The following is a 16,443-nucleotide window of genomic DNA, read 5'->3' on the forward strand; positions in this document are numbered from 1 at the left end:
CCGATATGATTTACCATCATGGGAGTGCTGTAGCAACCTTTCAGCTTTTTTTCCCACACATTTGTGTCTTTTGGTATAAAAAAAAAACCTATAAACCATAAAAAACGGAATGGCTATAAACCAAAAAAACTGAATGGCTTATATTTTCTTACTTGTTTTATTTTGTTCTCTTCTGTTATCACGACCACACGGATTTAAATTCAAATAATAAAAAATAAAGAAAAATATTTATCTAATATATAAAATTCTCGTGTCACAGTGTTTGTCTGCAAACTCCTCCGGAACGACTTCACCGATCGTTATGAAATTTGGTGTGTAAATTCTGTAGGTATGCGAATCGGACGTAAACTATTTCCCGTTTCGAAATTCTTAAAAGGGCTCCGCCCCAGTGGCTCTGGAGTTTCCCATGTTAACCTTATGAGAAATGGAATTAATGAATCTTAACAGCTGTTTCAATTAAACAAGTTGGTTCTGTTCTATGATGTTCAATAGCATTAAAGTTACAAGGATTACCAACAAGGTGCAGCACTATTATTTCTTTTACATTTATGACAACAGCTAATTTGCAACCAAAAGGTGAGTGAGCGTAGCGAACGAACTTCAACCTGGAGGCGAGTTAGCGTAGCGAACGAGATCATCTTGAAAATTAAACGTAACGGTACTTTCTTTCCATCGGTCTGTCTTAGGGGAAACCTATAACTTAGGCGATACGAAGTTCGCCGGGTCAGCTAGTTTATTTATACAAAAATATTTTTGGTTTGGTGAAAACAACAGAACAGTAACTGTAATGTTTAAGAAATACAGTAGAACCTCTTCAATCCGAACTAATTGGGACTGGGGGTAGTTCGGACTATTGAATAGTTCGGATTACAGAACATATTGTTGTTTTTACATAACAATAGCTAGGGAAAAGTGGAAAATGCTTTATAAAGTAAAATACAGTGTTTATTTAATACAGTAGTAAACATTGGGAATAAACATTACTGTACATTACAGTTGAAATAATTACGGTGCGTATACAGGGGTTCGTATATACAGGACGTTCGGATTAAAGAGGTTCTACTATATATCAAATAGATAAAGTGAAGTATGGAATTGTCATTACTGTTATTTGATAACAACGACATTTCTTTAGAAGTAATTTTCAACACAATAAAGTTAAAGTTGGAGTAATTCCGAGACGCATAACATTTTTTAGAAAATATTTTAATTTAAATCCATAACTTCATTTATTTTAAGTTTCCTATGAATAACTCTTGTATAATAGGCCCAAAATCATCCTAATCTCTTCCAGTAGAATGTCCTGCCTTGTACTTTGAGATAACTCTGAATTCACAATTCAACAGTCTTTTATGGATATTCTGACCAACATAGCTCTGGACACATAGCCACACCTGCCAGTACACTAATAAACCTTACTCTTACTGCATTCTATACTCTTTCCTGCTCCTGTACTCAAAGGCAGAGACTAGTAAAAAAAACTTATGTGAGCAGGTTTTGATTTTCATACATACTGGAACGGTAAAAATCTGCACTAACAAAGCTGGAAAAATAAGTGCTGTGTCAAAATTTGACACTTTGAAATTTTTTAAAAAGATTTCAAGGGTGACTTAAGTGTACTTTGAAATCTGGTATTAGCGACAAAACCCTAGTACAAAGAAAACTTAGGAAGAATATACGTAGTTTAGTTTACCTATGACTTTTCATAGACAGCATTCAAGTTTGAATTCAGTAATTTTCATGCCTGTAATTCATCAGTTTAGTCGCTATGTTTGTAACGCAAATATGTGAATTCGTTCAGCTGAGTATAATGTATAATCATAGACAAAAAAAATTAAATATAGACTGTCAGCCGTGCTGCAGTTACCATAGGTTCTGGCGCACACCGCTGGGAGTGCCGTGTAGTTACATAGCGCGTACGCCATAACTACATGGTGCTCCCAGCGGTGTGTGCCAGAACCTATGTGGTCTATATTTAATTCTTTTTGTCTATGGTATAATACAGTAGATTCCCTCTTATCCAGACTCCTAGGGACCGAGGCCAGTCCGTATAACGGTTTTTCCCGTTAAACCAACGTCCCCAAAAACTAGCTATGTAACCCAAATATTTGACTTAAATTTAGGAGAGCATTGTATTTAGACACATGATCACTGATCTCAAATCTTTCCCACGAGAACAATCGTTTCAGTAACGGTACTGCCCACTTCCTGCCTATCTAATCCGGTAAAACCGATGTGCTGATAAAAATTGTCCGGTTAAAACGATGTCCGGTTAAAAGGTGTCCGGATAAGAGGGAGTCTACTGTACATTTAATATTATGGGATATCCATACTTTTGTTACTTCTTTGTTTTAGGAATTTTTTAGGGATGGTCAAGTCTCGAAATTTCGGGAAATTTTAAATCTCGTTACACGAGATGGGATTTCTTTTTGGCCGAGATTTTTATCGAGACAAGAATTAAAAAAAAAAAAATAAAAAAAAATAAAATTCAAAACGCCTGCAGAAAGTCAATGCAATACCCGTAATACAGGAGCGTGTTGTAGTTGCGTTTCCTTTGCGAAGGCGTTCTTATTTAATTAATTCTTTAAATGTAAATATTACTTTAATTATTTTAATAATACAGTATTACTTTAATAACATTTGAGAAGTTTTTTTAAGTGTAAGCAGTGTGAGGAATGTTTTATTACTATAAAAAGTCAAAACAAGTAACTATTTTATAAAAATTAATATTGCTTTTATTTTATTTTATGATAAGTTGAACTCTATCCTAACTGACATATCTATGTTTCCTAATCGTAGGCATTTTTAATAAGTTAAGCGTGATTAATAAAAAAATGTTATGCTGATGTTTTTTAATAAAAGATTGTAAATATTCTTGCCTATTATCATTATTTTTGTATTTAAACAGTCATCTAACAATGTTACAAAATCAGGTAAAAATTTTGAAGGTGCATTTCCCGTTGTGTATGAGAAGGGAAATCCCGTCTCGAAAATTTATGAAAAATAAAAAATCTCGTCTCGAACTAAAAATCCAATCTCGCCCATCCCTAGAATTTTTCATTGAAAATTTAATTTAAATTTAATTTTTAATTAAAAATAACCCCTGATGGGGTAGCGTGTCACTGAATAATTGTGCTAAAATGATTTTATTGCCCAGTAACTTTGTACCAAGTTTTGTAGCTCTATTTTTATTAGTATTTGAAATAATTAACTGTCCTGGGACTTTTTATACCCTATATAGTCATTAATTAAAGTAAATTAAATGTAAAATTTTAATTGATAATTATATAAGGAATATTCACTTTATTAATAAAAAGGCTTCCTTAAAGGGACACAAATAATCTCTTAAATTAAGAAATAAATTCATAAGGGGAAATATGTAATTGCTACAGCAGATTTGCTAAAAAAACATCTAGGTATTGTTAAGACAAACCCTGAGCCACTAAATTTACATAAAGTAATTAGCCATGCTACAACAAGCGCAGCAAAGGAATGCAGCAACCATGCAGGGAAAATAACGAAAAGCCAGTCAAATCAAATCAATAACTCTATTTGTCATTCATACAAACATTCAACAGTGACCGAACCTGAGACCGGCTACATTCAATGTACAACTAAGAGCATTCGTAAATTAGACTAAACACTAGCGTGACAATCCACCGTGAAGACGAAATAGTTTAAGACCGTGGTCAAACTTTTTACAATATTTATATTATAATCCATATATTAATACTGTACCGGTTTAAATATATGCGGTGTTCTCATTACAAATGTTACAATAAAGACCACAGACGGTACAGCATCACTTGGTGTTTTATGGCAACGATTGAAAAGTAAAATTTGTCAAACTAGTAAAACAACCAATCCCGGCTCAAACCGGTTCACTTCCGTTACACACTAAATAGTAAAAATCATAACTTCATGAGGAAATAAAAGAAGTGTTAACAATTCTCCTATAAATTACTGTCTTTTAGAACTTAACGGTTATGTTAGGTAAAGTAGGACGTGATGTTGATAAGCGCTAGCTTGATATGTTTTACGTTGCCAACAAGTAACGTAATGATAATTATTGTATTAACAAAAAAACTAAAAAAAAACAATAACAATATGGAAATCCTTGAAAAAAATAATCTGTCAATAATTAAAAAGTTATGAAATATTATTTTACAACAAACTAATTTTAAATTCCCAACTAAATAAAAATACATATTTATCAAATTTTTATTACAAATTTGTGTCAAATAACTTACAATCTACAAAAGACAGTAAAAACAATAAAAGACTAATCTAACGCTAACATATATGGAATTTATCATCCGTTTCCGAGTGGCAGTTTCTCTGCGTTTCCGTATGTTTTGTTTGACATTGACAGCAAATAAATTATAAACATCCACAAAACAGATAAACAATAAACAATTTTGGGTAATAAAAAAAAATAATTCAACTGAGGTGTTAAAGGACAAAATTAAACAAACAATAATGAATTTTACAGTTAGTTTTGTTGGGCTTATCATTAATAATTGACATGTAAAGAGCGAGAAACTGCCACCGGGTTGAGGGTCTACTCCTTGTCCCCGGCATCTAATGGTTCAGATTTGAAGTTGAGGTTCACCGGGAACCGGTTCGAGGAGAAGCACAGCTTCATCACGTAGGGGAATTTGCCACCTGCAATCATATTACAACAAACTGAAATCTAAGGATTGGCATTTAAACTCTCAAAGTAGGTTTTTGCTAAGCATTGCATCAACTACTTTGAATTAACTGCCACATAGATTGCCAACGGTTTTTCACCAGTTGACATAGAAAAGATTTTAACTTACTTATTGTTTTAAACTGGGTCCAATTGAAATGGAAAGTTGTCTTTGAAATGTAGAGTATAAGTGGAAACAATGGTGAAATCAGATCTTGACCAGAAACAAGGAAAACCAAAGTGGTGATAAGAACTGACCAAGGACAAAGTAGATTGATATCAAGAACAAGTTTTCTCTATGAGCTGCAGACAAACCAAATTTTCCTGGATTTTGCAGCAAGTAACTTATTTGTAAAAAAAAAATTAAAAGGGTAAGAAACCCCAACTGTGTTTACACACTACAGTAGATGCTTGCTAATCTGGCATGTTCAGGACTTTGGTGGTGACAGATTGTTTAAGATGCTGGAACATCTTCTAAAAACAGCCGTTATTGTGTGACTGACTAAAATATTTAAAATTGTAGAGCTTTTGTCAATTGCTCCAATGTCTGCCATTCGCTCCTTACATCTGCCGCTCGCTACCTTCTCTTTCAATCGGCACCGATTCTTCCGATCACTACCAAACCAATTCAGCCGATTGCACCTGCCTCTGCAGCGCAAAAGTAATCTATGGCTTAGAAATGCATTAAAAAAATGTTCGACATTTAGCTTGATGTCAGATTATTGAAAGTGCCTGATCATCGGGTGCTGGATTGGTGGGATTTTGCTGTAAAATGGTCTTCTAGAGTACGCCATGAGATTTCTGTCTTTGTGTCAGGCAGAAGTGTGCTTTTGGTAAATAAGCAATGAGTTTAGTACAAACATTTTCTAGGCAATGATCTGGAGATATCAAAAACTAGCCTATGGCACAACAAGCAGTAGTCCTGCTTTACAGTAAAACTTACTTGGATTTTTGACAGGGTGGTGATTGCAAAGCATCAATGCAAGAAGTGCCTTTTCAACACTCTGAAACTCTAGCAGGCCTGAGGAACTACGATCACCTGTAAACATACAAACATAAAACTATAAAACAAATTTTAATGTGGTATGAGTGAAAGACGATTTCTATGACTCTAAGCAAGTATGTGAATTGTAATAAATAATATACACAATTGTCACCTATTTAAAATGTAATAAATACCAGCTAATAAATATCAGATAATATTGATTGATTAACAATATTTCAACATTTTCTGTTCCATTGTTCCATTGACTATTCTCTGTGACTATAACTGCCCTTGCGTGGATCATATACAGCAAAGCAAGGAGTGAGTCGGTACAGTACAAAGGAGATCTGTACTGATACTGTACTGATCTGTACTAATTATCAAAAGTTCTGTATTTTTACAATAGAGTAAGCCTAAATTAATCTTTTCAACTAAATAATACTGGCCAGTATTCACAAAATGAAAACAAAATTTGAACAGATGATTTTTTTGTGAATTAAAATGAGCATACCTTTCATGGGAAACAGCTGCACATTTGGTCTTAGTTCACACTTTTCATAGAAAATATCTCTGAGCACATCTTCTGTGATGTTTGGCGGAGTGTTGAAGAAGTGCAAAACCTGGGAAAAATATGTTTTGTCAGATTTAAATAGAACAATAACATAGGAAGCCAAAAGGATGCACAAAAAGTAAGGTTAGAAAAACAAAAATTCTAGAATTTTTTAAATCTAGCATTTGATCAGGATACTTGGTGAAAGCGTGAACAATTTAAACATACTTCTTCATAACTCTACAGTAGTGAACCAAAAGGCCAGAACCTGACATTTTCAATAATTTAATACATCCACATTAGGTTCTGTCGTTTGGACGTAGTATTTTGTGCGGAGTTTAAGACTATGACACATGAATCAGCCAGTTACTCTGATTGTCAGTGTCATACATTGTATTTAACACGTTCGCTGCGGCACGTCAAATAGCGGGCGTATCCCCAGTGCGGCGCAGCCCTCAGCGTCGAGTAAACCCGATTGCCGCGTGTGATTGGCCTTTTCAATTTTGGTCTGACGAATAGCAAATAACGTGAGGGGATGTCCTGCTTTACAACGAGAGTCGATGTAGTTCGCTAAACACTCACAGATAGCAGCACTGCTTGGAACGTAGCCGGTCCCATTGGAATCGTATTGCCAAATGGAGGGAAAATGACGGGACAAAAAGAAGACTTTTGAGATTGCCAGACGGGGATTTTACGGGGAAATTTACTACCAACCTACACCACAACAAAATGAAAGTCACATACTACACGCTAACGTCGTATAGGTCCGATTTCGGCCGACGCTAGAGCAAAAAATAAGATATACAAAAAGCATTACCGAGCGTTCCCGATGGGGTACGGACGCACCGTACGGGGGCCAAGCGCCGTACCCGATCGGGAACGGCCGCACTCTACGTGTTAAAAAAAAAGTAGGTCATAGGTGTTATGTTTTTCATATTAGAGAAATGTGATTGTTTCACTATATTCCCTGATAACCCTACTGGACTGCTGATATTTTTACCTTAGAGGGTCCCTGTATCCGATTTTTGCTGGCCATGGTCGGGTTGATGAACCGGTTGTTCTTGCTGCCCATGAAGTCTTTGAAGGAAGGACTGCTGTCTGGCAAGTTGTACGGTTGTGCCACGTCACTCAGGAACGCTTGTTTAGAAAATCTACAAGCCATTACAGAATGAATAGAACACAACCTTAACCAAAAATAACTGCATTTCAAAGTACAACATTTCATACACCGTTAAGGGTTTTTATAAGGCATCAGGTTTAAATCACTCTCTTTCTGAATGGGAAAGAGTTCACTTCAACACAAGAAACACTAAACTTTACACTACAAACAATTGGAATATTTTACTGTCACTGTCAGTAAGGTTTGAAGGGCCTTTAGTTCAAAATACTGTCAGTGCCAGAGAGATATTCCAATTCTCGAGTGAATTGTGTCACAATAGATTCTTTCTCCTATTCAGATAGGCCTGTAAATACCCATGCATAAAGCCTTTAAATTAAATTATGGGAATAGCAAAAATCTGGGGAAAAAGCAACATGCAAAATTAATTTGATTTTTGTAATATTATAAACTATCTGAAACAAATTGTTATACATGTAAAAAAATACATATTTTAAAACAAAATTGTAAAAAGATAAGGAAGCCATTTTTTTAACTGTATTGAAAAGTAAAAGAAGTCTCTCGTTTCAGCAACTTCCGCAGTATAATTATGCTTTGAAGAGGTAAATACAGTCACAATTAATTGTTAATTTTTAATGCTCACCCTAGCTGAATCTGCATTTCGCCGACTGAAGTGTTGTTGAGATTGGAAATGCAACGCTCGACAGATATTGTGTCTCCCATCTGGATCATAGCACAGCCTTCCTTGGTCTTTAGAAACTTTATCTGCAAACACACCGTCCAAACTTGAGAAGTGTAAAAAAATATATCCATAATCAGTGTACTGTGTTAATTTGACTCTCATTCCACTTGAATAGTTTCATTTGGCACTCATCTACTACAATAGTTTAATATGTAAATAGGTGAGTTTTGTGTAGTTTAATAACTAAAATCAACCAAGATGCTTTGCCGGATGTTGATGTTTTACAGAAACGCCAACAGTGAAATCAGCTGACTTAAGCGAACAGGAATGAATAAAGCTGAAATGAGCTATTTTGCATACAGTTTACAGGTGTGGCAATGTGATAATTTCCATGCAGTAAAGGGGAAAAATGTATTTAATTTATTTGATTTTTTTACCAGTATTCAATCCTTTTTCTTCAAGCCTATGTTTAATATCATTTTGTGAACAATTGATTAATTGTGTCATGAAGTGAGTTGGTTCTCATTTAGTTAGACACACTACTCTAATTAATGTTAATATTAGTACACTTTGTAAGATTCTCGGAAAATTTATTGGCATTATTATTGGCTACAAAACATTGGTGTTACATTTCGCTTACCTTGATGACGTTGCCGTAAAGACAGAAGATGTTGAACAGTTTGTCCGGATTCACCTTGTCCTTGTCCAGTCCATACACCATCATGACACAGCCACCACCGCTGGTCTGGGTGCCGTTGGGGGGCCCCGTGGGGGTGAGGAGTCCGTAGCCAGGGCCCCGTGGTGCCGGGGGCCCCGGGTGCATCCCCTCCCCACGCCCCATGTAACGTCTGTTGCCATTGACGAACCTGCTAACATATTCAGAAAATGTATTCTCTGGCACAGTATCAATGGTGTAAAGAATCAGTGACTATTCAAACAATGCCCTGTTTAACTCAACCTACTAGATATCATGTCTAAAACTAATGTTTAAAAAGAAAACGAGAGTCCTAAAGTTCATTACTTTAAATCAAAGATCCGGCTTCGAGAAAAAAAATTCACATTTAAGTGTAACTACACAGTGGTAGTAAAAACATCCAATAATAGATTTTGCTAGTCAAAGAAATTCAAAATACATAGAAATTGATAGGAAAGTTAAGATAAAAAGGAATAATAATGACAATGTTTTTGCAGTAGCAGAAGATGGAAATATGTATGTATTGTAAATATTGAAATATTATTTAAAAATAAATTTAAATGTTATTTCACCCTAACATTTTAAAGAACTGCAACCGATAATCCATAAACTCCCACATCCAAGGTCTGTAGTTTTACCTACCCTGAGTCCATAGGTCCGCTGTGTGGAGGTGGAGGGGGGAACCTCTCTCCATAGTGGTCGTATCCGTGCTCGTTGTTATAGTTGTCATCGTATTGGTCCACATAGCCCCCTCGAAGTCCATCCCCTGAAAAAAATAAATATTGGACATCAAATAAACCCTCTAGAGCTATTTTATGCATAATAAACCTATTATACTCGTTCATAAACTATATAATAAACAACTTGCAGCACATCCCTTAGAGAATACGGATTAGTGTTCAGTCTACATTTTAAAATAACAATCTAGTTAATGACATAATTTTTCATGGTATAAAATTACTAAGGATTGAAATGCCAAAAATGCTCCAAATAATCATAAATCTTAAACAATTTACTCATAGAACAATATAAAAATAAAAAACATATTTTTATAACACTAAAAAAAACAAAAAAAAAAAAAAAACAGATAACTAACCAATTTTAAAATGGTAATTTGGTAAAAGGAAATTATTTTCAGTTGGTAGCACTGAATCACCATTTACCTAAAGCAATTGAAATTTTTTCCTTAAAAAAAACCTTGAGCTAAACAATGTGTAGGTGTAGCAAATGTGTAGACGTAGCAATACTGTAAATGGTTAACTACTACACCGTGAGTGAGGTAGGGATGCAGAGGAGGACATTGTCTCAGATGAGAGACACTTGTCTTAATGACCTGCTCTCTTCTCCTCCGCCATAATCACCCTCAACCCCCCTTGACTCAACTTCGGCCACAAAGCACCGCTCAAACTCGTTCAAACTCATTAAATTTCCCGACTCAGGTGCATTTGTGGTCTACATCTCGGCCAAGACACTTCGGCTGACCACAGAGCTACAAAACCACTGACTGAACTAAAGTTAACTTTTTCATAATATTACCAGCATCAGGAAACATTGAAATAGACAGAAAAATGATTATATTTGCATCTTCATCAGTTTTGTTTGGAAGATGAAACACAAAGGGCAGTGGCCTCTGGCGCATTGGCTTTGGTGTCAGCCGCAGATGAATCAGCAAACCTGCATCAAACAATAACAGTAAACTTGCCTCCCGTCCTACAACAATGGATTGCTAAGTAGACGAGTAATCATTGAGACTTTATAAAGATAAATGTTATTTGAAGTGATCCTGAAAGCGCAAAAATCTTTGGAGTCAATAATAGCAAACAAAACACACAATATAATGAACCTACATTAAGATATTTTACCTACAATAAGGTATATTGTTAAATAAACATTAACTAATTAAAGTTAGGAATGAAGCAACCCAATTAAAATTGAAAAAAAAAATTGTTTAAGATACAAAATTGAAACTTTTCACATACGATTATGACAACTACACTTAAGTAAAAAAAAAGAACATTTTTCAAATTAATCAAACAAATTGGCTGCTATTTAAAATTTTGTTTCTTAAATAACTAAAAAACCTACCAACGTAGTTTTACAAAACATTGATTTTACAAAAAATCTAAATGGCCGCCATTTTGTTTTATGAATTTGAAAAATTGTCATAATTTTTTTGTAGCTTTGTCTAGTTGTCATAAAACGTTTGTGTTATGTTTAATCAATTTTGTATCTTTAACCAACCACTTTTTTGTATAAAAAGTGAAAAAAAACCAAATGGTGGCTTTGTGAGTAACTAAGGACTTCCAGACAATTTAAATATGATATTTAGATATGTTTCTTATTTAGGAACAATGCCCTAAAATATTGGTAGAGAGTTCCGGAACACCCTGTAAAAATGTAAGATGATTTTAGTTTCTATCTAACAAAAAGTCGCTGTATTAGTAATGGTTAATACTAGGGTTTTGACTGTTATCTTACAACGTACGACAAACACAAATATTATATCCAACCTCTATTCAAACAATGCAAAATACAATAATCGGCCAGTGATTATATTTACTAAAAACCCCCTTTCAGAGAACTCCTCACTCACTTATGCAACAGGTTGCGATTCCTACATCGATCTTAAAGACTAGATAAACTCGGAACACACAACTGATGACTACAATCGTTAGCCAGTGATCCGAGAGAACTTCTTGATGGGCAAAGTTGGAGACACAAAGGAAGCCGAGGCAGCGACTGATGACAAGATCAAGCCTCATCTCTCACATGATTGATGGCTCAATACCCAACAGACCGAGTGACATCACAGTAATGGTTAATTAGACTGACTGACTTGACTTGTGTTCAAGATCGTTTATTTCTGCCTATTAAGCTATGCCAATAGTGGTCTTTTTGATCAGGTGTCATTGTTTACAATCAATATTTAAATTGAATCTTACGACTTGATTGGATACATTAGGTTTTATTTCTGTGACCTTTAAAAATGTAACAAGGATATTAAATGTAAGATTTTGTTTTAAATAATGTTGTATTAATATACATTTTATGAACTATTACAGGATGACATATATCGGTGTGCAGCAGAGTTGGTTATTCTAAGATTCCTCCAGCAAGACCTGACTGGAGAGTATAAAAAATACCAAATATATCTGGGCACAGTAAAATAAAAGAATATTACAAAACAAATAAAATGATACTACAAGATAACTAAAATTCTACTCATGCAAAAATGCTTTGTCAAGTCAAGCAGCATGCACATGCAATTTTAAAATCTACCAATTAAAAATGAGAAGGATCAAATAAGAAATGGCGCAAATCACTGAATCAGTTAATTAAGTGAGGATCAAGACAGGTGGGAAGTGGGAGACTGACATGATTAGAGGGGGGCGGAGACTGTAACTTGGCAATGTCCCGGGCATCTGCCAAATATATCCGGCATTGTCACCACGCACACGCACACATGCTAGGAAGTGACAGTTTATCTACGGTACGAAAAAACTACAGCAACCCTCCAATAATCAAACAAAGAAGCTCACAAAGAAAATGTGAGATAGTTGAAAATATTTACAATTATTTGAAGAAATAAAGAAATCAGTAAAAATTATAGTACATTAAAAAAATGCTTAGTCTTAAAAAAATTCACATTAATTACTTCATAGGTATAGAAAACCTTTCACAAAAAAATCTCAATTGTCTTGATTCATTCAGCTATGTAAAATAAGCTAATATTTGCTTGGTTGTTGTTTTGGAGGAATAACATTTTTTGTTAATTTAATGTTGTAATATTAAAGAGTTAGAATTGGTTATATATTGAAAACAAAATAAATTACAAAAAGTTGTCTGAACAGTTTATGCGTGGTTTGATCTTTCTGCACATTAATGTTAAGTCAATGGTTTAAGTTTAATGAATAACATATCTCTCGACAAACTGGATTCCACAAATAAAAGTAAGCAGTTCATCCTTCGAAGCTGAAGAAATTCCTAGTAGTCACCCACGGGAGTCCCAAAATATTCCAATGAAAAGTACGACAGTAGTATTGGAAGAAAATATTTACCCTTCACCGAAAATACATAAGATTCTTACCTCTTTCGTCGTCCCACGGACCATCAAATTTTTTGGGAAACTTATCCAAAGGTCTCCGAGCTTTAAACAAACAAGTTGGATTTCAGCCTCAGTACTAAACAATGTGTCGGCCTCTTTGGTAGGCCAGAATATGAGGGTTCTTATAGTTACAGTAGAGAGGATTTTTGGAAACAAAACCAGATATAATATGGTCCCAAATCACAAACAGGCTTGTCATGAGGGGCCGAGAGAGAATAACAATGGGAGGGTGTTTTGTTTTGTTCAACATCTCTATGAGTTTTACGTTGTAATTATTTCGGTTGCATTCACTTGACAAGAGTACTCACATGTTCAAACCAAATGTAACAAACTATATTTCATATCCTTTTGCTTACCATATTCTCTTTTAATGACACAAAGTATTTTTACAATTGTTTTACTAATAATACATTTTTACAGTGGAAAATAACAGAAAATATTGTTTACTATGTAAAAATACATTAATGATAGACCTAAAAAGACTAAAATTTTTGAATAAAATTGGGTAATCAATAAATAATTATTTAATTATAACCATTTGATGAAAGAAAAAAAAATGGTCCTTTTTTGACTTAAACAATGTGACAAATCTCATATTTTAGAGTGAAAGCTTTAGAGAACTACTACAAGGCTGTGAGGTTGTCGAGAGAACAGTGGTGGCGAGTCATGGCAAAGAGGGTCATTAAATGGAAGACGGAGATTATACACCTTCCATTTGAATATCCAAGACTCAATGTTTCAGTTAATTACAATTTCACCGTTGTTCCCATTTCCACTTCTCCTCCCCATTATTCTGCTGGAAGCTCTCCCTAATCTCCGCAAACACATTATACCACCGTTGTCTGTCTAGCTTACGGCTTGTGTTGCTTCAAAAGTTAATTTAATTATTCTAAATGAAAAAAAGTACAATAATTTTGCAAGCACTTAAAAATAAAATGATAAATGTACCAGATGAATACATTAACAAAGCATACTAAATTATTTTTTTTTTACAATTATTGAGGTTTGAGTATTTATATTTGATCCTAATGAAGTAACTGAAATGTTTTTTAAACAAACTGCCAAGAAGACTTCAACTGGAACTGCTAACACTGCATGTTTGTTTCCAGACTCAATAAGCTCCAGTGAAAACATCTGGGTTTTAGCCTCAAGATAAAAATCAAATATATCGAATTGTTATTGAATAAAAGTGCCTATTTGGAATCAACATCGTATCAGCTAAATTGAAAATAAAGAAGCAATTTACAGCAGCTATTATTTATGTTTACGTGAGAGTAATGTATGAAAACTGAGTATTTGCATACTGAACAAGTTAGTAAAACGGTAAAACATTATGTAATTGAACCTATTAGGATCTAGAAATAAAAAACATAACCTAGAATACGACTGATAAGAAATAAATTACACGTAAAATAAAATGTTTATGCATTTTCAAAGGATGAAGCTGAATGAATTGGTAGCATCACACCAAAGTAAATTTCTGACTCAAAAGCAAACAATGAAAAATCAAACGCAACATCAATGAAAAACAATAATAGGCCTAATTTAGCAAACACACTAAACAATTGTAACACCTAAAGCAAAACGAAACAATAGAAGAGTTTGAATTACCTGGAGTAAACTTGTTGTAAGGGGTTGGACCAGGGGTGAATCTGGGGTCTGCCAGCAACGGAGCTGGTCTGTTAGCAGCATCAGCAGCCTTAGCTGTAACACAGAAAATATCACATGAGACATACGTCACAGACATGAAACTGAGCCGTGTTGCGCAAAAGTTGACAAACCTCAAGCTGGAAAACAGATGATGAATTCAATTAGTAATTTTGAATATACGTGTGAATGGCTTGAAACAAAAGCAGAACTAGAATACTACTTTCTTTGATGTATTTTATGTGCAAATAAATTATATTGTGAAATCTCTCAAAATTTGATACATAGACAGAAATTCCTTGACCTGTAAAATGAAAAATATTACTAATTTAAGGGCAGATAGAGTAGAATATCATGTATTTTTTATATTTTTGATCAGCACATTGATTAAATTTTGAATCCTCTTAAAGTGTTAGATTGTTATAATAAGTTTTAACATATGTACTAGTAAAAATTACAAAGGTGGAAAAAACATAAATGTTTGTGAATACTAATTTAGAAACCAAACCCAAAGAATAGTTTAACTGTAAAATAAATTTAAGACACTTTTTTAACAAAGCCTCGTGACTTTTTGGCACATATTACACCTATACATAAAGAAAAATTCTTTACTAATATGCAGTTGATATCAAACAACAAATTTGGTACAAACAGTTGGTACAAATGAATGTTTAACAACATCCAACCGAAGGACACTACAAAATTAAAAATATTTCTTTTGTAATGCATATACTTAACTTTTAATGAATTATTAAAAGAAACACTATATGATTAACTTCAGAGCAAAATTCACAGGTACTTAATAATTAATGTTAATGAGCTAACATTGTGCAACAACAATTCAAAGCTAAAACTAAAAACTGCCATTAGGGGTTTCCTTTGTTATCTTATTCTTTGTTACTGGCTGAACAATTGTGAAAGGGTTCACAAAGACAAGGGTTGGGAAAACATGTGAAAGAACCACACTGAGTTCTCAACATTTGTGTGTTATTTCATGATAAATTACAACTGTATTTAATGAAGGATTAAAGTTTCCTCTTGCAAATAGAAACAATTTTCAGTAACTAAATATAGTATGAAAATTAAATAGCATTAAGATAATAAAGTAAATTTATGAAATTATTTTTTTTAAATAGGCCTACACAAATTACTTGACAGTTTACGTTATCATTGTAATCAAGGAAAAAACAATGATTTATTCTAATAAAATTTGAGAAAATGCCTTGCTGAAAATTTTTTAATCAATCAATAAGTAAAACTAATAAAAGGTACTGTCAAAATTAGGATAGTTTTTCTAGTTTGTTCACACAAACTCCAAAAAACAAAATAATTAAAACTCTTTTTCTATAGAATCTTTAATTGAGTTTACAGAAATGTATTATGTCTACAAAGACTTTTAAAGGAAAACCTTTTCACAATGGCTGAGTTTTAAGAACTTTATACACAAATGGAGGTATCCACTAAGTTCAACAAAATCAGTTTACAGAGAAATGTTTATGGTGATTCAACTTCACAGTTTAAATTATGAGCTTGTTTACTGAAAACTTTAACACCTTCAAGTCTTTAACGGGGTAATATGTTAAAGTAGCTTCAATCAATTTAATTGATATTGCTACAACAACTCGAAAATATGTTACAATATAAATGTGTTTCTTTTTTCAATAGAAAGTGTGTATAAAAAGCCATTTAAAAATAAATATAAATTATGTAGTTTACAGTGACTTTGTTTAGGTTTTAGAATTTTAAGATGCCAAAAAATCCTAAAAAAGGAATTTTGGTGATGAAAAGTACAGGTATAGAAACAGCAAAATCTTCACTTCAGCACAACAATATCTTTGCTTTAGCAAAATATCTGAGACGGCATGGCACAGGAATATCTGTTCTTCAGCCAAATATCTGTACAGGTATGAACACAGCAACATCTTCACTGCAGTACAATATCAGGATGTGTGAGGTAAAACGAGCATCTTCAC

At 33.7% G+C, this 16,443-nt stretch overlaps 1 protein-coding gene across 5 annotated transcripts in view; it reads right to left on the bottom strand.

Moving 5' to 3' along the window:
• Window positions 1-3,534: 3,534 nt before the first annotated feature.
• LOC128999855 (heterogeneous nuclear ribonucleoprotein L-like) overlaps window positions 3,535-16,443 on the bottom strand; it is a 225,008-nt gene continuing 212,099 nt past the window's right edge. For 3 of the 5 annotated variants that reach the window (XM_054426570.1, XM_054426574.1, XM_054426572.1), the window contains 9 exons: window positions 14,435-14,527; window positions 12,806-12,865; window positions 9,361-9,484; window positions 8,665-8,893; window positions 7,986-8,107; window positions 7,226-7,376; window positions 6,187-6,295; window positions 5,634-5,729; window positions 3,535-4,665 (listed from right to left, as the gene is read on the bottom strand). In XM_054426570.1, the coding sequence (XP_054282545.1) occupies window positions 4,562-4,665; window positions 5,634-5,729; window positions 6,187-6,295; window positions 7,226-7,376; window positions 7,986-8,107; window positions 8,665-8,893; window positions 9,361-9,484; window positions 12,806-12,865; window positions 14,435-14,527 (1,088 nt within the window). In that variant the 3' untranslated portion in view covers window positions 3,535-4,561. The remainder of the gene's footprint in view (window positions 4,666-5,633; window positions 5,730-6,186; window positions 6,296-7,225; window positions 7,377-7,985; window positions 8,108-8,664; window positions 8,894-9,360; window positions 9,485-12,805; window positions 12,866-14,434; window positions 14,528-16,443) is intronic. The other 2 variants (XM_054426571.1, XM_054426573.1) reach the window with 2 other exon arrangements.

This window comes from Macrosteles quadrilineatus, unplaced genomic scaffold (genome assembly GCF_028750875.1).
Source record: "Macrosteles quadrilineatus isolate MER2022 unplaced genomic scaffold, UCM_ALF_1.0 Scaffold_8__2_contigs__length_117827958, whole genome shotgun sequence".
In the NCBI taxonomy this organism is placed as follows: Eukaryota; Metazoa; Arthropoda; class Insecta; order Hemiptera; family Cicadellidae; genus Macrosteles; species Macrosteles quadrilineatus.